Source organism: Lepidochelys kempii, chromosome 1 (assembly GCF_965140265.1).
Source record: "Lepidochelys kempii isolate rLepKem1 chromosome 1, rLepKem1.hap2, whole genome shotgun sequence".
Taxonomy (NCBI): domain Eukaryota; kingdom Metazoa; phylum Chordata; order Testudines; family Cheloniidae; genus Lepidochelys; species Lepidochelys kempii.
Window position 1 is genome coordinate 145499658 of NC_133256.1, and position 24232 is coordinate 145523889.

Here is a 24232-nt window from a genome sequence, read left to right on the forward strand (position 1 = left end):
AGGACACTGTGGTGTGAAGCCAGGTGAAATTTTTAATGACTCTGGCTCTCCCTAGTTAGCACATGTTACTACTCAATAGTCGAAATTCTCCAGATGGTTTTTAGCAATCTCCAGAAAATTCTCAGTACACTGAATTTGTGGGAATTAGCCCTGCAGATATAGGTGGTGGATATTTTGCTGCTCATCACACAATATCAGCTAATAGTATGAACTTGGAAAAAGGCCCTTCTTCCACAAATTACAGTAGAATTATTCATGCAAGAAGTACGTTTGTCTCAGAAGGCTCACCTTCCAAAAGTAGCACCTTCAGGAAATACGTCACCACCGGGTAGTTTGGCTTATCTGGGTCTTTTATAGGGAGAAGCTGCAGGAACCAGGAAGAATCTAATATTTATGTTCTTCTTCCTCTTCCCATGGTTGATACTAGTTGCAACCCTCAGCTGTAAAAAGGAACAGCAAAATAAAGTGAACTTCTGGTTTCCCTGCTGCCCAATCTTAAAGTGTAGCAGAGCAATCATTATTATTCATTCAGAAATATTTACAGAAGAAAAAGAACACATATCAGAACAGGAAAATGTATTTCATGCTCTGTTTTTCTGTGAGCATTTATTATCATGTGAAGATTACTTTGGTTTTAAAACTTTTTTTTCCATAGGAATAGATTGGATTGCTTATCTCTCTGTCTGATTGCTGTCATGCTGAATCATTCTCAGGATAATATTGTTCTGTGTAAAATATCTCACACGTTAAAGAGAGGCTTCCTTTTACATTACAATATATCTGAAAATACTTTTGAGTTCTGTTCTTTACTCCTAAACCTGAATCAGTTATGTATGCAACCCCCTTGTGGCTATGGATCCCCTTTCCCACACTCATCCACAATTCTCAGTTAAAAAGACAGACAAAATATTTTATTTAGAAACAAGTCTGCATCTACTTCATATATATATATATATATATATATATATATGCAAAATGTATACATATACAAAATAACATGTACTCAGCATTCCATATTTCTGTCCTCTTGTCCTTTATGTCTAAGTGTATTTGCATGATAATCTGATCTTTGTTTAAGAATTCAACTGTTCCAACTGCTGTTTCATTACAATTATGAGATATCACAATTGGGCTACTGTGGCAATTATTATGGTGCAACCAAATGAGGATTATAACTTCATGTGGGTCTTAAAAGTAGGAGTAGATGAATTTGTGGGAATCAAATGTTATTTTCATGCATATGGTTTCATAATAACAAATGAGAGAATGATATCTCTACCACTAATCATGCACATAAATAGGATAAACCTGGCCCCATTGAAGTCAATGGGAGTTTTGCCATTGATTTCAACATGGTTAGGATTTCATTCATGAAGTCTGACCAACAAAAAATGCTTATAATTCAGAAAGAGTGTTGTATACATTTTGCCTCTAAAACTTTCAATATGGCATCAACAACCCTTTATTTAAATCCACTCAGCTAAGCTTTCCCTACATATTTTAATTAGCATACTACAATCTGCATCATCAGTTAAGATCTCAGTGTTATCATGTTGCCCCTTTCTCTTTCAGTAATTGGAAACAGAAATATATTGTAGTTATTTGTCTCTTCCAGAAAGAGTAAAAAAGAGAGAAGTTACACAGATAACTTTGATATTATGGAGTAGTGGTAGTTGCTCCATAACTCTGGTTGAAGCTAATTTCTCACTATAATCCTGATTTAAAAATAAACAAACAACCCCTAAAAAAAAAGAAGAGAAAGAAAGACAGACACATCCTTCTAAAAATGGTTATGCTACATTTCCTTTCAAAGGCAAAATTTTGGGGAAGTTTGGTAAAAATAAGAGAATGAGTTTGAACTTTTGTTCTGAAGAATGATGTCATTCACTTGAATATTTTTCTTAAGTTATTTGCTTCATAACGTTGCTATGCTTGGCGTAGAAGCTCCAAATTTCTGGTTTTGGCCATGCTGAGAAGAAATGCTTTATGGTATTTTTGAGGTCGTTAGTGGGAAAATTACAATGCTATGTAATATAAACATTTATAATGAACTACAGAAAAATATAAGCAGAAAAGAGGTTTACTTGGGGCTCATTAGAGCAGAGATCTAAATAGAAAACACAAAGAAGCAAATGGGCCAGAACCTAGAGGGAAAGAGGAAGTGTTCACCCTCACTAATGACAGGTCCTGTTATGTATTTGTATCACATGATCATATATTATTATTTTCACAGAGCCACTGCCTTATTCAGACCCAGAGTCTAAAGTCCGTGATCAGGTTGAATAGCACCCTACTCCATAAAAAGTCCCATTTAAATCAGTGAATCAATGGACTACTCAACACTTAATTTTGCAATCTTAACATTCTGTGAAACAAGTTTTGTTTGTTTGTTTGATTCATGTTGCTTGTCTAATTTAAGCTACGGAGACCTGATTTAGGCTACAGCATATAGCAATGCAGATGCCATAATGGAATCGGTAGGAAGGCATGTAGAATTAGGGAAGAAAAAAGCATTTCCAAGTGAATTATTTCAATGTAACTCATTTTCATTTAGTGCCTAATATGGTCAAGTTATTACAAAATTATGCACTGTGGGTCTGATTCCCATTTACACTAAAGCTCCAATTAAATGCTCTTGCAGTTTAAAAAAGGCCTTGTATAAATGAAAATAAGGCGCTTTAAGATAAAAGCAGCAGTTCAGCAATAGGCTTTGCCCACGCTTTAACATTAGGTCTGTGTAACAGGGTACTGGTACCAGGGTGCATACGCACATCCTTCTTTCAAAGCTCAACACGTTACAGTTGTGTGTGCCGAGTCTCAGAGCCCAGGTCAGCTAAAAATAGCAATGTAGACTTTAGGGCTCAAACTAGAGCTAGGGATCTGAGACCCTGCAAAGGGGGAGGGTCTCAGAGCCTGGACTCCAGCCTGAGCCCAAATGCCTACCCAGCAATTTTATAGCCCCACAAACTGAGCACTGTTAGCCTGAGTCAGCTGATCAGTGCCTAACCACAGCCATGCCAGGGGGCTTTTATTGCAATGTAGATATACCCTTAAATAACGTGGGGGGTCACGTTATTGCAGGTTACAAATGGTGTTTGCTATAAATACAGGCAGCTGACCTTTAAAAGGGAGAGACTCAGGTGCCAGGAAAGACCTGGGAGTTGGTGTTTCACACTAGTCCAGCAGAAGGCCTGAGAGGCAGACAACTGTGGGAAGCAGAGCTGACTTGGAAGAAAACTCAAGTGGGGAGAGCTAAGAAGCTGTGGAAGAAGTGAGTGTGAGGACTGTGAATAGTATCCAGGAAGGTCTACTAAATGGTAGAAGCTGGGAAAGCTTCAGATAATTTGTACCTTGAGTTTATTGGGCCTAGGTTATTTCTAGAGCTGGGCAAAATCTTTCAACTGAAACTTTTTTGGTGAAATATGCAGGTTTGAGTCAACCTAAAATTTTTGCAAATTTGTGTTAATTTTGGCAAATTGTTTTGATCGAAAAAACCCCAAATTCCAAAATGAAACATTTCAACTTTTTGATTCATACACTTTTTGATTTGAAATTATCTCTATTTTTATTATTTTAAAAAATTAAATGAAAAATGCTCAAAATCAAAAGGAAATGTTGAAAATATTTGGTGTAGGGTTTAACCAAAAATGATTAAAAAAAATTTTTTTTTGAACTACCAGTGAACCGAATTATTCACCCGGCTCTAGTTGTACCTTCTGTTATTTAAATAAAGCTAACCCAATGGAAAAGGTCTTGAAGTAGAGGGTTTCTGGGGTCTTATTCTGCCAGTATTCTACAAACTGAATACCTAAGAATAGTGACTGTTGGCCAGGCCACTAATGTTATTCTCCACTCTCTTAAAAAAAACTTCCAGAAGACTTTTAACTTCTATATAAAAAGCCATCAGAGATGGCAGAAAGCACCAAAAAGTAATATCTCCTCTACACTGTAATTTTTAGACTGATCAGGGCAGTGTCAGGAATAGGATGCTTTTAGCTAAATAAATATGGCAAGAGATTAAAAAAGAAAAGAAAAGAGGCATATATTCTAAATTGTTCTTAGTGTCCAAACATTTAAAAGAAAGCAGAAGGGGAATGCAATAAATAAAAATATATCAAAATGTTTAATTAATATAAATTGTACAAGCTGTTATTATGCTTTCAGTCTCAGGTATGTCAGGGGATTTCTGACTGAAGTACATTAGCTGGAGTAGTAGGCTGACAAGTAAAGGATAAACTAGATTAAGCTTCACACTCACTGAGATTTTAAGTGCCTTTTGGTAGAGTAGTTTCTTTATTCACTTATTTTTATTATACAATCTTGTGACTAGGCTTTAAGCCAATGCTTAGTAACACACTGTGCCTAGGAAGTAACTGAATTAGTTTTTCTGTATTTACCATGTGGTGTATTTTAGGGTGTCTCATGTCCCAGGAAGAGGTAAGTGACTGTAGAAGTCAGCATTTTCCCAGCTGGAGGCTTTATAGCTCTTCTGATACAGAAACAGGGGATCAGGTAGGCAGCACTAGGGACCCTAGGATGTGAATAGGAGAGTCAACTTACATGTTGTCCTACCAGAAGACTGCAGATGTGGGAGTAGGGCAGATGGTGGTCTCCCAGAAAATCCAAGAGGGAGGTGGGAGAGTGCTAGCCACCCTTGACTATGTCTAGAAAGGTATATATTGGAAGGAGTAGGAAACCACCACCCTACTGCCTAAATAAGGACTGGGAGCTAGGTCTGAAGGTAGAATAAATTCAGGTGAGTTTCAGTGATTTCTATTAAACTTACCTGGACTTGTATAGTTTCACTTTCACACTTTGGCTATAAATTAGAATGTGCAAAGCTAACCCACTGGTACATTTGTCAAAGCTCAAGAAATGGACATGTTTTGTACAGCCCCAGTTAGGTAAAATCACTTGAATCTGTCCGCTTAGGTATGCCTTCTCCATTCTTATTACTGCTGTTCACAATCTACATGGATTTGGATTTTCATTTCCAGGCACACTGGATGAGTCATCCTTCTGAGGATTAGAACAGCAGCAAGGTGTTGATAACCAATCTAAGAAATGAAAAGATGTCATAATGGTTTCTAGCACCCTTCTGTACCTCACACTCATGCTGCTCTGCTTGTTGGGGCAGCTGAAGATCCTGCAGCCTATTTATTTTACACCTCTGACTCATTTGCAGAGGTAGAGACAAAGAATGCAGCTTCATATGCATGTAGTTACAGACCAGTCTGACTTCTCAAGTGTGTCACATTCTGATTGGGCTGTACCACAAAATACGGAAAGCTGGCTTTTGAGAGAAATAAAGGTGCATGGTTGTTTTTATGTTATGTCAGGAACATTAGGAAAATAAGCATGAACATCTTTTTGAATGCTGCAGAGAAAAGGGTTCACTGCATTTGATTCTTTTGTGAGTTCAGAGCCTTGTCATAAACGCAAACTGGACTTATGCTGGGATTTTAATAAAAATGGAAGAATATCCAAATGTTCAGTAATTTGCTTTTGTTGATATCCTAATTTAGCTGGAATTTCTTTTTCAACAATTTTCTATTCCTAGCTCTGACACTTACATATTTTAAAATTTATAAATTGCCCAGTACAGCATCTTCAGGAACTTCTGTAATATATCATTTAGAATGTTCATGTAAGAAGAATGACATGTTGGGTGAGATCTTGGGACATTCACTTAACTTTCCTGTTCCTCAATAAGCAAAATGGGGATAAAATAACATCTCAAAGAGAATGTTGTGAAGTTAAATTTATTAACTATTGGGAGGCACTTTGAGATCCTTGGATGGAAGACACACTAAAATTGTAAAATATCATTTATTATGTATTGAGTCAAATGCTGTAATTCTTATATATATTTTACTTGTTTAAAATCTCTATTAAGAACTTCAGGATTTTCCATTATTATAAAAATTCAGAGTGTAAAACTCATTAGATCAGGGTTTGTAGGGAGCCAGGGTGGCTTTCCGCCAAACCAGAGGGTAAAGAGCCACTCTCTCAGCCTGAGTGGCGGGGCCAGACCTAGCTTACTGCAACCCCAGAAGGGGCAGGGTGGAATACGAAGTACAAAGGGTGGGCCCTTTGCCCAGTGTGGGCAGCACCAGGGAGGGAGACAGACACAGGCTGCTGGCTGTTCCCTCCAGACCCTGCTGCCGAGCCAGGGGAGGCCCTGGGCCAGGAGAAACCTGACCAGGAGGAAGGACTGGGGCTATCAGGACTGCCAGCTGCCAAGTACCTGGAGGAACTGGAGGAGCCAGGAAGTAGCCCAGGCCAGCGTGAGCTAACGCGGAGGGGGATCTGGAGCTGGAGCTGCCAGCAGCTGAATACCCTGACAAGCTGGAGGGACCAGAGGGACCCGCTCGAGAGACCGGGTAGGAAGTAGCCCAGGAGCAGAACTGCACAGTGCGGTGGGTCTATTTGGTTGGCATGTTGTGGATGGTTCCCCGCTGACCCAGCGGCGGGACCCTCTCCTCCCGCCACTGTCAGGGCCCTGGGCTGGAATGCAGTGGAGTTGTGTGGGCCTGCGTTCCCCTACCCCGGCCAGCCTGCCTCGGGGAGCAGAATCCCGACAACACCACTGATTCTTGCCGGCGCTCCCCATGCCTGAGGGGTGCGCCACTGACTCTTGCCGGCACTCCCCATGTCTGAGGGCTCACCACTGACTCTGGCCGGTACACCTCCCTCCGCTAATTTCCTAGTGACAGAAAAGTGTGAGCAAGGCCTGCCAGTGAGGCAGTAGTTCCCCACCCCGCCTCCAGCGGCTCGGTGGACCAATTGAAACCTATCACAGGGTTATTTATTTTCCTGTCTCCTCCATCCCCCCAGTAGTTTCTAATTTGCCAGTAGGGTAGGGACTGCCACAAGACAAGTGTTTTCACAGGACTCTGGTATTTCCACTTCCAGTCCTAGATGTACACAGGAAATGCAGAGCAGTTTTTAATTTGATTTGTATGGCTTCAGACCATCCAAGAGGGATTGATTTCCCCCTCTCTAGTCCTACTTCCAAAGGAAGAGAATAACTGGCCTGTGAATTACCAAATCAGTCTAGGAAAATGAGTGTCTAAAAATGTGTTGAATGTATCAAACAATAGGTGGTTGGTCATAAGCATCACTAAGGATAGGTTATATATTCATTTAAAAGTGGTCTCAGAGCAGCTGTGAGGGCAATCACAAACTTCCTGGGGTTGAGTGGTGGCATCTGGATACTAGGTAGAGCCTGAGATGGCCTACACCAGTGGTTCTCAACTGTGGTCCACTGCTTGTTCAGGGAAAGCCCCTGGCGGGCCAGGCCAGTTTGTTTACCTGCCACATCTGCAGGTTCAGCCGATTGTGGCTCCCACTGGCCGCGGTTCGCCACTCCAGGCCAATGGGGACTGCAGGAAGCGGCGTGGGCCGAGGGATGTGCTGGCCACCCTTCTTGCAGTCCCCATTGGCCTGGAGCAGCGAACCGCGACCAGTGGGAGCCGCGATCAGCCAAATCTGCAGATGCGGCAGGTAAACAAATTGACCCAGCATGCCAGGGGCTTTCCTTGAACAAGTGGTAAACCACAGTTGAGAAGTGCTGGCCTGCACAGAAATGCTTGATTTTTTTTTTTTTTTTAATATTTGGAGGAGACCTAACATGCTCACTCTCCTCCAATTTTATGTTTCAGAAAGAGGTATGGGAAAGATTCCAGAGGCATCTTCTTTATATCCATATTTTTGTCCCCAGAATATTCAAAATAAATACTGTCCTCTATCGACAACTCTAAGAGATAATGGAACATGAGAGACCAAAAAGTATCACTCCATGCAGAGAAGAACAAATTGTTCCAGTTAGGTCAAAATAGTAATATAGCCCCTTCTTCACTGATTATATAACAACTGGTAATTTGCTTGATGTATTGTACCAACTATTTAACAAAAGAAGCTAGCTTAGCATATGACACAAAGGTACAGAAACTTTCACACTTCAGCTGAAGGTTGGGAACCATTGTTTGTACTCATATTGGTTCAGCATGTGGACTGAAAGGAGAAAAGGAGACCACTCAGCAAACTACTTTATTTCTAAAATTAGTGTTTTTCATTTAAGTTCTATAAAAAGTGGATTGAATTACTGTATGGGATGTCCCAGTTGTACAGTTGTTTCAGTACCTCTGTATGTAACAAACCAGGTAGTAAATACTCCTTCATAAGAACCCATTTTTGCATAGGCACTCTGGCTTGAACTGCTTTGCTCAGGCAGTCGAGACCATTATTTATGGCCATCTGGCCTGAGTCAGATCCTCTGCCCATTCATGTTTACTCTCCTGTCTGTTTCCTTTCTATTTAAACCATTAAAATAGTATTCCCATTTTAGCTTCCTCCTGGTTACTAGGAAAGCAAGGTGATACCAGCACCATCTACCCATAATGGGAAAGTGGAAGAGAAATAATAAATTCCCCAGAAACTGGTACAGTATTGATATTCGAGACTGCAGCACTCCATTTCTGCCAGCATGTGATACTAAGTGACGTTTTAAATTTGAAGTCCTTTGATCTCACTCAGTTGGATCAAGAAGATCTCTCCCAGCAGAAAGCAGGCACTGATCTCTTCTCTTGGGTCCAGAGGAGGTTGTCTTTAAAGAGGAGTTTTATCCTAAGGTATTAAAGGGTTAATGTTTCTATCTCTGTGGTGTAGTTGGTAGAAGGATGGAGGGAACCAACTCCACATTGTCCATCCTGCCACTGGGTTTCTCCTTCTCTATCTGAGGAATCCATGGGAAACTTCCTTAGGGAAGGGATTTGGTATTATTAGGATATCTTTCTGATTTTACCTTTTTCTGCCTCCCTGAGCCTGCTTTTCTTCTGTGCTGATTTCTCTATCACAGGGACCTTTGGTGAAATGTTCCTGTGACTGACAGAAACATTTTCAAATGACTGAACTCTGTATTTTACATATTTTGGCACTATGAACATACTGGGGTCAAATTCAGGCCAGTTCCAAGTGGCTGTAATTCCATACTTTGACTCACCATGCAGACTGTGCATAGTGTCTTAGGTTCTTGTCTGATGCTGTAGTTAAAGTTAGCTGTGGTACTTTTGCAAATGTCCCAGGTGTAAGTGTAATTGCCAAAAGCAGCTTTCCATTAAAATCGCCTTTTTAATGGCAAATTGTTTTCAGTAATCGTATCTTTCCGCACAATATGTAATGTCTATGTACAATAATAATATCTGTGTGCATTTTACCTCCAATCTCATACACATGCTCCAACAGATTCAGTTTTATGTGTATCTGAGTCCTCAGTGAACCCATATGAGAGGTTACAAATATTGCATGTACTGTAAGAAGCTGGGAAATTTGCTTTGAATTTTTTATTACTAGACCCTAACTTCTGCTTAAATGTTTTGTGGAGAAATGATGGAATTCCACTTTATTTTATTCATTTGAGCCCTTGGGTAATTGCCATTTCAAGATCTTCCCAATGTGATGTGTTTTCATAGAATACTTTAGCATTTCTTTTTCTGAGGAATTGAAATTTTATGAAAATGTGGGAACATACCAATGTGGTCTTGAGTCTAGTGCTTTCATAAAGAATGAGTTTGACTCAGACTTTTAATGAGTCAGAGAACGAGAGAGAGCTGTGTAATACAAGAAAAAAATTCTTACTGATTTACTCACAAGGGAAGCCTTAATGATTATTTTTGAGTACTATAAAGGAAAAATGTCTGCTTTCTAAAGGCAATTTTTTGTATCACAGCACCGATAAAAATTCAAAATCAGTAGCTTCTTTAAACACAAGCACTTTAAGAGTAGAAGTTGGAGCAAGGCATAAGTGTTCCTTGTCTATCAGCAAATATTACAATCAGTGAGGGAGTACATTGTATAAACCTGACATCCTCTTCAGATGATATGGATGAGGACAAGGGGGAGTTCAGTTTACTGTGTGTGCTTGTTTTTTTAGGAGAGGAGAGAGCTTTAAAGTTACCGCTTCTGAGAAACGAAGCATGCAATAAAATAGTTCAGTACTTCTGGTGTGATTAATATGAATGTGCTAATCAAAACAAATATCTTGTGGGACTTGTGCACACTGTTATGGAAATAGGGCATAGCCACGCCGTGTTGCTCATAGAAGAGGAGAAAAGCAGTGTTTCCTTCAACCCCTCTGGGCTCCCTACTTCAGAGACATCAGATCGGAGTTTTCTGTGTTCTTATAACAAGAGGGCACACACAAACATTCTTTCACATTCCCTTCTCATTCACACATATTCTGTGTGTGTGCTTTTTCTCTCTCTTCCCCCTTCCTCCTCCTCTTCCACTTACCTGTTTCAAAAGCAATGGAATTTTAGATGCATTTGTTGTCTTAAAGTAATGTGGCCTGTTCCTTCTCATTACTGCATTGCATGTACGTTCCGTACTTTAATATTTATTTAATAAAAAGAACAAGCTGCGCCTGACACACTAGAACATAATCTAAGTGGATTCTGCATTTCTCTACACTAGACTCTGACTTGAGCCATTTTCAGATGTTAAGATGAGGAGCAAAGCTGACCAGCACACCAATTAAGTTCCATCATTATGTTAGGAAGAAATAAAAAATCTGTGAGGCCATTATAAAAATAATAATCAGTTGAGAGGCTTACATTGTTCAGGTTACCCACTGACATTTTTCCTAAGCAAGCCCCTTAAGGCTGAATTATGGCTGCTTTGGGTGCTAACAAAGTAAGGTGTCTAGAGTTTATGAAACATTTCTATTTTCCAATCACAAGATCCTTGATTTTCTGGATCTCTCTGCCCCTTAGGCTCCAAACTGCTACAGTATAAATCTGTAAATCAGTAAATGTTATATACCTCCTGTCTTCTGAATTAAGTGTAATAGTTGGTTCCAGAAGGGTTTCAAATGCTGGCAGTGTTAGCTATTTATTTTAATTACAGGTAGATGACAATTAGTAGAATTGTCTTGTTAATGTTAATAACACTACCATTGTAAGTTTGAATTTAGCTGAGTTTAAATGAACAGTGCTCTTAATGCTTTAGATGTAAGGGTTAGCCTTTCATAGCATCCAATAAATAAACATAGTTAGTGATAAGCATTGGAACAAAACCTGGTATTCATGTATTGTTAGCAACTGAAAACATTTAAGATTATCATCTTCATTATCCATATGTGTCTGTAATGAAATAAGGTTAATTCATATTCATTGCTCTTCCTTCTATTTATAAACATAAGAAGTTAATAGCTTGGTTGAACCTATGCTTTATTAGTAATGGTAAAATATTGAAAAAGATGCTGAGATTTGTACCACTTTTGTGGCCACAAACCCTCACTCCCACCCCCGCAATTATATGAATTAGAGGGCATCAGTTAACAGGAGGAAAATTGCTTACAATGGTCCTTAATTTATTAAACACTATGTGTTATAGCAGTGTTATACACAAAGTTGAATAAAATAGCAGGAAATATAATACTTATATCTCTTGCTCTTTCCTTAGGAAGTCTTTTGCTGTATTTCTGCATTGTGTAGACTTAACAACATTTCTGGATGGATTTTGCCTGGTGCCACCTTAGAGTTTGTGTAATAACGATGACCTTAATAGTAAAAATAGAGATGGTCAAGAATTGCAATATCCTATCAAATCCACACAGATGTGGGTAATGCCTAGAAGTTCCCTTCTCAGATGTCTGTTTGGTCCATTTAGCCCAACATCGTGTCTTGGAACAGTAGCCAATGCCAGATGCTTCAAGGGTAATGAACAAAACAGGGAAATTATCAAGTGATCCATCCCCTCTCTGGCAGCCAGAGGCTTAGGGATGCCGAAGGCATGGGGTTGCATCCCTGACCATCTTGGCTAATAGTCATTGATGAACCTATCCTCCATGAATGTTTCTAGTTCTTTTTTGAACACAGTTATAGTTTTGTCCTTCACAACATCCCCTGGCTATGAGTTCCGTAGGCTTATTGTACATTGTGTGAAGAAGTACTTCCTTTTGTTTGTTTTCAACCTTCTGCCCATTAATTTCAGTGGGTGACTCCTGGTTCTTATATTATGTGAAGGGGTAAATAACACTTCCCTATTCACTTTCTCCATACCATTCATAATTTATACATCTGTCATCCCCCTCCTTAGTCATCTCTTTTCCTAGCTGAACAGTCCCAGTCCTTTTAATCTTTCCTCATAGGGAAGCTGTTCCATACCCTTAATCATTTTGTTGACCTTCTCTGTACCTTTTTAATCTCTAATATATCTTTTTTTGGAAGGGATGACCAGAACTGCACAGAATATTCATGGTGTGGGCATACCATGGATTTATATAGTATTTATGATATTTATGGTCTTGTTAGCTATCCCTTTCCTAATGATTCCTCACATTGTTAGCTTTTTTGACTGCCATTGCACATTGAGCAGATGTTTTCAGAAAACTATCCACAATGACTCCATGATCTCTTTCTTGAGTGGTAACCGCTAATTTAGACCCCATCATTTGGCACATATTGTTGGGATTAGGTTTTCCAATATGCATTCCTTTGCATTTATCCACAATGAATTTCATGTGCTATTTTGATGCCCAGTCACCCAGTTTTGTCAGATCACTTTGTAATTCTTCACTGTCTGCTTTGGATTTAACTATCTTGAGTAATTTTGTATCATCTCCAAACTTTGCCACCTTACTGTTGCCCCTTTTTCCAGATCCATTTATGAATATATTGAACAGTACTGGTCCCAGTACAGACCCCTGGGGGACACCACTATTTACCTCTCTCCATTCTGAAAACTGGCCATTTATTCCTTCCCTTTGTTTCCTAGCTTTTAACTATTGAGAGGATGCATGAGAGTATCTTCCCTCTTATCCCATGAAAGCTTACTTTATTTTAGGCCCTTTAGTGAAGAACCTTGTCAAAGACTTTCTGAAAGTCCAAATACATTATATCTACTGAATCATCCTTGACCAGATATTTGTTGACCCCCTCAAAGAATTCTAATACATTGTGAGGCATGATTGCCCTTCACAAAAGCCATGCTGACTGTTCCCCAACAAATCATGTTCATCTAGGTGTCTGATAATTCAGTTGTTTACTATAGTGTCACCCAATTTGCCTAGTACTAAAGTTAGGCTTACCATCCTATAATTGCCAGGATTGCCTCTGAAGTCTTTTTTTAAAAATTGGTGTCACATTAGCTATTCTCCAGTTATCTGGCACAGAAGATGATTTAAGTGATAAATTTACATACCACAGTTAGTAGTTCTGCAACCACTCCTTGACTGCTGCTAATAGGCACTCTTGGCCTGTTTCTCCAGTTTTATTCTGAGGCAACTACATTGAATTTGGTGGTAAAAAACTAGTGGAGAACCATGTCTTCTAATATTAAAATACTCCTTTGTACCTCACTGCCCTCATAAATCACTATTATTTTCACAAAAAAAAACAAGTGAAGGAAGAAAACATGGGGTAAGGAAGGCAGATCAAATCAATCGATTTTTTTTTGCTTTGATGGAATAAAAGGTGTTTTTTTCTTTCTATTTTAAATACGGTGGCAGTATCCTAATACTAAAATAAGGACAAAGTAAGTAGATGATATATTTTACTCTATTTCCTCTCTTTTTATACTAACATCATAGTATGAATAATACAGTCACTGAGTGGAAACCAGTAACTCTAGATGATTCCTTAAACTGGTTTGGGGACACTGAGAATTGTATAAGTTATAAACACTTGTTGAATTTCTTAGAGAACAGTGCTTTACCATATTACCCCCCCTTTTTTTTATGTTTTACCACTTTTTGTATCAATCATCTTAAAAACAAAAATCAAAGCAAAGAGCACCATATTAGAGGTTGGATGATTTTAATAAATCATTCATTCTTTGAATGTCAGCATTTCAAAAATGCTTTCATTGGACACACAGGTCATTTTGTGACTGGGTGAGTATAAGTCTTTGCTTTCTGGAAATACTTGCTTAAATGTTTAGGTTATGGTAAACATTCCAGCCAAAAAACTCATTAGTTAGACTATTCACAGAAAGTAAACACTAGGGGACAGACCCTCAGATGGTGTAAATTGCTGTAACTCCATTGAAATCAGGGAAACTTTTTTTTACTATTTACACTAGCTGATGGTTTGCCCCAAAAGGGCTGCAAATGCAGTCAGTGTACTGATTTTAAAACTTCACACAAATATTAGTGAACTTTGTGTGTGTGTATTTCCTGCCCTAGATGTAATGTCACACTGAAAAAAAAAGTGTATGTGGATGACAGTAAAAAAAGGATAGTGACTGTGGTGTTTTGGAGTGCTATATTGCAAATGTCTGTTAAGAAAAAAATATCCTGGTTTGAATCTTTCAAATACCGTCAACTATAAATATTAAAAGGTGGTTTAAACGTTTAGGCCTAGCAGTCTTGAAAAGTTTCCCTTTATTCTGTGATATTTCATATTCTATCTATCCTGTTATGATTTTCTGTGAAATTAAATGTGGTTATTATTATTATTATTATTATTTCTTGCAGTGTCCACAATATGCGAAGCACTTTCTACTAAAGAAGGACATGACTTGTGTCCTGAATGTGCTTATCTGTTCCAAACCATATGCTGGAAATTATATCAATCATATTGTTAGAAAACAAGGCACATTTGACAGTTCAGTTTAAGTTACTGAATTTAATTACCTAGATCAATGTCAGTCCCAGGATTTTGTCCACATACCACTTGGGAATATGACAGAGGCTGCCCATTCAGGCATTGCACTATTTATTTTTCTTGTTTCCTTTTTTAATGGGCAAAGTTATAGAGGCTTTGTGAGACAATTGTAGAACTGGAAGGGACCTTGAGAGGTCATCTCGTCCATTCCCCTGCACTCATGGGAGGACTAAGTATTATCCAGACCATTCCTGAAAGGTGTATGTCTAACCTGCTCTTAAAAAGCTCCAGTGATGGAGATTCTACAACCTCCTTGGCAATTTATTCTAGAGCTTAACCACCCTAACAGGAAGTTTTTCCTAATGTCCAATCTAAATCTTCCGTGCTGCAATTTAAGCCCATTGCTTCCTGGCCTATCCTCAGAGGTTAAGAAAAACAATTTTTCTCCCTCCTCCTTGCAACAACCTTTTATGTACTTCAAAACTGTTATCATGTCCCCTCTCAGTCTTCTCTTTTCCAGATAAACAAACCCATTTTTTTTCAATCTTCCCTCATAGGTCATGTTTTCTAGACCTTTAGTCATTTTTGTTGCTCTTCTCTAGACCTTCTCCAATTTGTCCACATCTTTCCTGAAATGTGGCTCCCAGAACTGGACACAATACTCCAGTTGAGGCCTAATCAGCATAGAGTAAAGCGGAAGAATTACTTCTCATGTCTTGTTTACAACACTCCTGCTAATACATCCCAGAATTATGTTAGCTTTTTTTGCAACAGCGTTACACTGTTGACTCATATTTAGCTTGTTGTCCACTATGACCTTCAGATTCCTTTCTGCAGTACTTCTTTCTAGGCAGTCATTTCCCATTTTGTATGTGTGCAACTGATTGTTCCTTCCTAAATGAAGTAGTTTGCATTTGTCTTTATTGAATTTCATCCTATTTACTTCAGACCATTTCTCCAGTTTGTCCAGATGATTTTGAATTTTTATCCTATCCTCCAAAGCATTTGCAACCCCTCACAGCTCGGTGTTATCTGCAAACTTTATAAGTATACTCTCTATGCCAGTATCTAAATCATTGATGAAGATATTGAACAGAACCAAAATCCATTCCTGCAGGACCCCACTCGTTATGTCCTTCCAGCATGACTGGCAACCACTGAAAACTACTCTCTGGGAACGATTTTCCAAGAGTTTTTCACCCACCTTATAGTAGCTCCATCTAGGTTGCATTTCCTAGTGTTAGATCGCCACAAAAGAATCACATGATACAACAACAGAGCAGTCTACTAAAAAGTCTTATGATATGCTCCTCACTTACAAATACTGGAATCATGCTGGTGGAAGCTAAACTCTAAACCTGTACATCTGCTTCAGATATAAGGGAAATATTGTGACCTGAAAAAGCAATACACTTCTATCCATGTTATGACCTATAGATGTCATGGGTAAAAATGGGCAAATAGTGGAGAAAGTTATTCACAAACATATTGCAAATTCTGTTTAACACTATTCATCTCATGTATTTGCTTTCTGTGAACATACACACAAGTGAAATTGTTAGACAGGTGTTTTTGGAAAGAGAAAATCACAACTACTTGGGTGCATTTGGATATATCTGCCTAGTCACACTAGGTATAAATGTACAACCATCGGGAATGCACCTTGAGAGTTTGGGAGCTGGAAGGGAAGGAGAGAGGTTTTAGCAGAGGAGCAGAATAGCAAAAAATAAAATGCCACCACTCCCAAACAAAGCAGAAATGGTGAGGAGGTGGTGGTGGATGCTGTGCCATTCTCAGGAGATGGAGAGGTTTGAACTGTGACTGTACCCGTGATCCATAAAAGCAAAGCTTCTCTCTACTCTGAAAATTTAGAGATAATGTAGCACATACAATGTGCTGTACATCTTCCAGACCAAGAACCATTTAGATGAATCAGGCAGCAATTAACAGTCAAGACGTTATGGGCTCTAAATGACAGAGAATGAGTGGATGGCATGCGGAAATCCTTTCGTGGCTGTGGCCTGTATGAACAAGCCTTTGGTATTTAGTATTCTCTCTGTACATTGCTGGGTGTGTACATAAGGATATTAAACACCACTGATGAAAAAGGATGAAGTAGTTAGGCAGCAAAGGCACAGGAAAGAGTGCCACAGAAATGCAGTTAAAGCTGGAGTGGTATGTGGGGTGGGAAGATTAACACAGTCATTGACAGTGTTCCCAAAATCTGTGGCCAGAAGTCTAGTGCTATTGCAATGACTTGGACAAGGATGTATGTCTGCTCCCTTTGCAGCTAGGACCGAACACTGTAATTCTAGTGAATAGTTATAGATGGCAGAAAATAGAGCCTGGGAAAATGAATCAATATACTTGCTAGATATTATTCTTTAACATTTATTTAACAGTAGCACACAGATGACCTGATCAGCATATGCGCCTTGCTGGGCTATCAGCTGTACAAATATACAACTAGACATAGTTTCTGCTCCAAAAAGGTTTTATAAAATATTGTTATATACAGAATATGACAGTTAACATAGTTCCCTAAGCCCCTTGCCAGAGACTTGCCATGGAGACAAATGAGAAAGATAAAGATATGCAGCCTTTGCAAATAGGACTGTGTAGTTATATGTGTAACCCACTCCAGCCAAGTGTAGGTTTTCATCCCTGTCTGGTGGCTGGGCCACAAATGACACTATGTATCTTGTGGGGAACACCCAGCCACCCTCATGTTCATTCTTATAAAATGATTGTGTGGTATCCAGTGCAAAGTTTGTCATGTTGGGTGTCTTCGAAAGGCTCATGATGCACTGAACATTGTTGTTATAGTAATGTTATAGGTTGTAATTTCATGTATATAGTTATGAGGCTGAAAATGTGTCCTCATGGCTTAAAACAAGCCCAGGCAAAACTCTCCAGATAACACCATGGGAGAATGTCACAGTGATGTCTGTCTGTGATGGGTTTGCATAACAGAATTTAGTCCTTTAGCTGAAACAGTAGAAACTCATTCTTTTATTGCTGAAGGTCCAGGGTTCAATCCTCCTGTCAGCTCAGTGAATACAGAAGTTGCACAAAATGCAGTTACCTTGTGAAGAATGAAAAACAAAAGTAAATACAGTAACTGTTCTATTCAAACAATACAATCTGGTCTCCAGTGGAATATACAATTTCTCTAAAGTTACCAGTGGTACAGGACTCTGTTTGCTCTAATGCCTCCAGTGAGAGTCATATAGGAAACTCCCCCAGTTCTAAGATTCTTGACCCTCTGGGGCACTTGTAGGCTAACTTGAAGGCTCTGCTACGTGATACACATTTTCTTAGCTCATGGGCTCCACCTACTTCTAGTCCAGCTGCGGTCAGCCAACAAACCACCTGCCCGCTGGAGTTGCTGCCTTGCAGATCTAACTGCCTCAGGCCATTAGGGACTGACTGATTTTTTTTATCTTTTTCTGGTTCTCTGAGCCCACTAAACTGGTTTTCTTTGGCTCACATCATTCTATTTTGTTCTGTTTTCTCTACAGTTCCTTAGAGCCGGACTGGCCATTTCCTGGATGCAACCTGGGCTCCTGGCAGAGTGCCATATGAGCCACCTTGTCAGCGCTGTTACTATTCAGGCTCACAGTGGAAAAAACATATAGGGAGACATGTCATGTGAAGGCAGCCAAATCTTTATGCTCCTTTTATGCTGCTTCAAGCTCCCAGTAGAAAGTGCTTTTGAGGGACCCTACATCATAGAATACAGTTGTCTAAGTATCCCAGCCTAGACATGTCAGTGCCTTGGACTCTGGGCTTGGCACTTCATAACTGAGAGCATCAGCACTTTGGAACCCCATCCTTTATCTGGGCAGATGGACTCAGTTTGAACTGAAGTGCTTATGCACTAAATTGTGAGTCACTAAGGTGCCACAGCTCTCCTCAAACCACAGATACTCCCAGACTAGGATACATCCTAAACAGGATCATAAAATGTAGAGATCTTCATTGCATTTTCTGCCCAGAATATCATGAAAGGAGTTTGAAAGTCCAGACTTTAGCTGACATGAGAATCCCCGTGGTGCTTTCTGCTGGGAGCCAAGAAAAAGACTAGCTGTGAGGATGAAACCTCAAACTTGCCTCGGAAGGAACCTTAGGGAAGAAATGGCAGAAAAAATAATGAAAAAAATGTGATCTGTAGCAAACCAGGTTATTGTGAACATAGACCAGAAAGAGTACCGAGGCCCGAACTGGCTAGGGCAGCTTCACTGGTTAAAGCTTAGAGACACCATTTCCTGTGCTGACTGGAGTCAGAAGGGAACTAGCTGGATTGTTCCGGTGCCCCTGAGGAACCTGATGTTGGCATATGCTCAGCAGGACAGGGCTCTTGATCAGGCCTATCTTGGAAGGAAAAAATAACTCTTAGACAGGAACATCTCCTGAAGTGATGTGTTCCAGAGAGATGTGAACCAAGAGTGAGATTCCTGCCTAGCTGGTATCTTTAGAGAAGCAGAATTGCAGGTTAAGTGATTTTCCCTTCTGTCTCTGTTAGGAAGGAATTTTCAAAGCATGTGGTGATATACACAGCATAATACTCCCTATGCCTGCTTATCACCTTCTACCTGTCTCCCAGTAGCATACTCCCACTGTGAGAGAGAGAAAATCTATGCCCCAGTGAATTGCTTTGGCCCCCATTCTTCTGACAATGGTTAGGTCATCCAGTCATAGAAAAGATAAAAAAAAACCCCAATATCGGCAGACTTAGGTCACAACTTAGGACAGTTTGTGACTTAGGAATGATCTATATTCAATGATTAAATTGCTTGCTATGGATACAGAAGTTTTACCAACTCCAGTCACAAGTATACACAGGAAGCATCAGATAGCTCCAAGGATGGGAGTACAAGCTGACTCCATTCTAGGGAAGATATTTTATATTTGTTGCCTTTCCTGCCCAGAAAAGACATGCATGATTTAAGGTCATTGACAGAATTACTGTGCTTTCAGAAATGATATTCTTATTAGTAATTAATAAATAGTGCCTTTGAGATTTACATTTTCTTCTAGAAATGAGGCTGTGGTGCTCTTTGTGTGCTGTTTTCCTTCCTTTTTAGCCTTTTAATCACTTCCTGATAAACAGAAAGAGTAAACAGGTATTAAGACATCTAAAGGCAATCTGAAAATGCAGCTATCTTTGACAGCCTGCAATGCTAGATATACACTAGACTCTTGTAAATTAGCAGTCATCTCACAGAGTCTAAGAGTGAAAATAAGTAAAGGAAAAGTGTCTTAGTGCTCTCTGCAGGAACCGCTTTCAGCAGATTAGGGGTCAAATGCATTTACAGAATAGTAGGGGAAGATGCTTGCACTGTCACAGTGTACTCCTAGAGAGTACTCAACCTTAGACATGCTCGTCCTGCCCATTTGGATACCCAAAATGAAAAAATAAATCCTTTTCAAGTCATTTTGTCTTTCAGACTAATTAAAGTACATAGTGAAATCAGGAAAACAAAACAATGTTCCGCAGTCTCTGGCTGTCTGGCATATCAACATATGGCCACCAGCGGAAAGTAATAAGTTGCAGGACAGAGCCCAAGCTAATGAAAGCTGAGGATAATGCAGGGGAAACATTTGGGCCTGGGAATATGGGGATGAGAGGCTAAGGTAAACAAACTGGTAGTCCTCTAGTTTAAAATACACTGAGATTAAACTGTTTTCTATGGAGTGAAAGGCCGTAAGTCTGATTTTTAATCAAATGTTGTTTAAAACTATATTTTTAATTACTGCTTCACTTGAAAACCTGCTTAAATTTGATGAATGGGGGTGCTAACACTCCAGTTCATGGTGTGATGCCCAAAGTTCCAATGTGACACCAGGCTGCTGTGCAGTAAACTGATTTGTTAACCCCAGAGAGCTGTTGTAATAGTGTTTGGCAGAAGGATGATTATGGTGCTTTGCTGGTTAGTGCATGAAGCTTTTTTTGGCCTTTACTTAGGAGGAAGTTGCCTGCCAATAAACAGTATGGACTATAATGATGGAGGGAAGGGAATTCAGAGGAAAGGAAAGGGTTTATTTGTGGATTCAGGCCAGTTATTGTTATTACATTAAAATCTAGTGGTTGAGGTGGGGATTGGAAAGCGAAGAGCCTATCCTGAATAACTAAGGACTACACACACAATACATAAAGCAAGAATAGTTTGATTTTTCTCTCTCTCTTGCCTACAATGAATATAACTTCATCGAAAACAATCATGTGACTGGGATTTTTTTTTTCACACTGGACCCATTATTCTTATTTGTGTTATATTACAGAAACTCTACTTACTGTATGAAAGTTTCCATCTCGCTGACCGTGGGTGAAAATGACACCGGACTCTGCTACAATTCAAAGATGAAGTACTCTGAAAAAGCTGAACTTAGCAAAAGCAAGGAAATCTCGTGCCCTGACATAGAGGATTTTTTAATTCCTTATAGAGAGCCTGAAATCCTGTGGTATAAGGTAAGGAATACAGAAGACTTCTGTTGCCTTCAACAAAATATTCTGTCAAGTTCTGATTCATTTTCAATAATCTCAACATTTTATTTGGATGTGATATACAGCTTGGATGGATTTAAGATGCAATAATAATAAGACAAGGAGGGATAGGATGAAAAAGGAACTAGACCATAAAGTGTTTTAATGTACTAGCCTTTTAGTTGTAGAGGCAAGGATTCAAATGCTTTCTTAGGTAACACTGAAAATTCCTTATTTGGAATCTTCTTATTGCCATCTAGCTGTATCACAAAATAACCAAATACTTGGTGGTCCTCTTTCAACTGAAAAGTCCAAAACTGGAAAAGAAAAAATGTTACCAGGGTGGTCTGGTATGGTACACATTGGTAAGGCTGGGTGGGGAAGCAGACAGCAATTGTCTGCACTATGCCAGATTCAAGCTCATGCTATTAGAATGATTTCCTCAATTTCCAAATATGAAATTCACTCAGAAAGATATGAAGAGAAAACATATTTGAAGAAGAAGCTGTGCACACTTTTTACTTGCGTGCACAATTTAAATTGTACCTCATACAATTCAAAAAGAATCCCATGTTTCAATAATATTAAAACTTCAAATCTCACCAAGAATAAAAACTCAGGTTTAAGGCTTGTGATCTGCCCATTTTTCGTACAATTATGGGAAGAAAAGGGAAATGACAATGTCCCAGAGAGAAAATTAGCTTTCACTTCAAATATCCATATTTCTCTATGGTTTATTGATAACTTTATTTCAACATTGTGCATTAATTTGGTTTTCTGGAGAGTTATTTCGGCCCTGGTTCTGCGAGGTACTTGTTAAATGCAGCTCCCATTGACTGCAGTTGGAATTGAGGGTGCTCAGCACTTTTCAGGAGGCACTTTGCACCTTGTAGGATCTGTTTCTTAAAGTACCCTAGTTATTGGATAAACCAAAATAGTTCTGATCTTATAGGTAAACCTGAAATAAGTTTGTGTATACAGGAATAATTAACTGTAATTTTCCAGTTGAAACATATTTCACTATGCTTTCTAATTATAAAAACATACAGATTTACCTAGCCTCATTATGGGTACTTGTAAATAGTGTACATAACATTGTATTGTCCAGTGATTATAAAGAATTATAATCTAGGAGGATTCTGGCTGAGCCACTGCCTCTGAAAATGTTATGCAGCCCAACTAGTAGCTTCATCTGAAATATGCTATCTAAGTGTAAGGGGACTGTTGCCCCCTTACTAACATTCAGTGGGGGTGTTTTAGTTGCTAGCTCCCAGTACTAAAAAGGGGGAAGGGTCGATGGGGCATCAGGACCCTGAAACTGCTAGTCCCCAGGAACAATGGGGAGAGGCCAGTGCTCCAGGTCAGCCTGAATGACAGGGCGGTCAGGCTAATCAGGGAGTCAGGAGGCCAGGGAGGTCCCATCCTCCCTGTGACCTGGATTTGCTTGGGTCAGACAGAGTGGGGCCGAGCTAAGGAGAAAGCAGGGGCCTGAGCTGAGCTGGGGAGCAGAGCCATGCCAGATCCAGAGAGAGCAGCCCCTGTCCTGGGAGCAGAGCTGCAGCCCCAAAGCCAGAGGCACAGCCCAGACAGAGCAGACTTGCCCTGAGAGGAGAGCTGCAGCAACCAGAGCCAGAGGGGCCAGAAAAGCAGCCCATGAAGCAGGTCAGTGCTGGGAGCAGAGTCACAGAAGCAGCCTGCAGAGCAGACCTGTGCTGGGAGCAGAGCTGCAGCAACCAGAGGCAGAGGGGCCAAAGAAGCAGCCCAGGGAGCTGGAGGCAGAGCAGCGGCAGCAGTGCTGAGACAGAGTGGCGGAGCTGGAGCAGTCTGGAGCTGGGTGCAGTGAGCAGCTGAGGAGACGGATGGGGACCCTGGGCAGCGAGCCCAGCACAGGGAGATGCCTCAGCCAAGAGGCTCTGCAGGCCAGGCTTGGATTGTAACCCCGACAGGGTGGGGACAACACTGAGAAGAAGGGTCCTACCACTTAGAGCCTGAGAGCATGTGGCCACCACCAGAGCAAGTCTCCAACCCACAGCATCCCTACAGCACAGCCAGGGCCTGAGGAGAAGGCCTGGGACTTACAAGGAACAGACTGTGAACTGCCCTGACATTGCAGAGACACTGTTTGTGATGTTCCCTGCCACAGAGTGGGTTAATGTGTTTCTTTTAACCTCTCCCATTTTTTCTTATTCTTTTTAAAATTTATTGTTGATTAAATAGCTTGCATTTACTTTAAATTGTATGTAATGGTCAGTGGGTCAGAGAAATGCCCATTGCAGAGAGAGTACCCTGGAGTGGGGACACCCTAGCCCCTGTCCTAGGTGATCACAGCAGGGTTGGGAGTTGAGCCCCCCAGGAATCCTGGGCCCAGCCTTGTTGGGGTTACGAGGACTCTGTCAGGCAGGAGAGGAAGGGGAGTTCTCAAGGGCAGGGAGGCCACTGGGTAAAGGAAGTGGGAGCGAGGACTCAGATCCTTTCGCTAGCCCACTTCACTGGGGTAGTGCAGAAGCCAGGAAAGTTCCCCACAGTAGCGGGACTATTCCCCCGCTTACATAATATTTAAAATATGTAATAGAATACGTATCTAAGGATTTAAAATGTCAAAAACTATTTTCCCTTGGTAGGTGGCAAAGTTTCATAAAAGACCATTGTGGGTTTTCATGTGCATGGACATATGTCTATTCTAAAAAATAGTCTGAATGACATTTATGAAACTAGCCTATATGCTATATACGCAGCAAGCTGCTATGCTGGGCAAAATGAGCAGATTATTTTGTACTGTTACATCAAAAGTCTCAAGGACATTAGTCCATTGGCCTGTAACTTATTTCTTAGAAAGATGAAGAAGTTTGGAAATCGCTGAAAAATATCCAAAAGCATGCAGCTATATCATGTTTTACTTTAATTATCTGAAATCTAACTAAGGCAATTTAAAAAAAGAGAAAAAAAAATAACCACACAAGGGGAAACCAGTAAAAATTGCCAACACATACACACATTCTTAGGCCATAACAAATTTCAACCTAGTGGATGGGCCCACTTATCAAACAACGAAAAAAGAATATATTTCAGCATGAATGAAACATACAACTCTATCAGTAGCCATTAAAATTGGGACACGTTATATTTTGTGTACATATAA

General features: G+C 40.0%; 1 protein-coding gene across 4 annotated transcripts in view; it reads left to right on the top strand.

Annotated features, from left to right (window-relative positions):
* The window catches only part of IL1RAPL1 (interleukin 1 receptor accessory protein like 1), a 1117545-nt gene that overhangs the window by 658717 nt on the left and 434596 nt on the right, over positions 1-24232 (top strand). For all 4 annotated transcript variants that reach the window (XM_073328264.1, XM_073328235.1, XM_073328255.1 and 1 more), the window contains one exon: positions 20892-21078. In XM_073328264.1, the coding sequence (XP_073184365.1) occupies positions 20892-21078 (187 nt within the window). The remainder of the gene's footprint in view (positions 1-20891; positions 21079-24232) is intronic.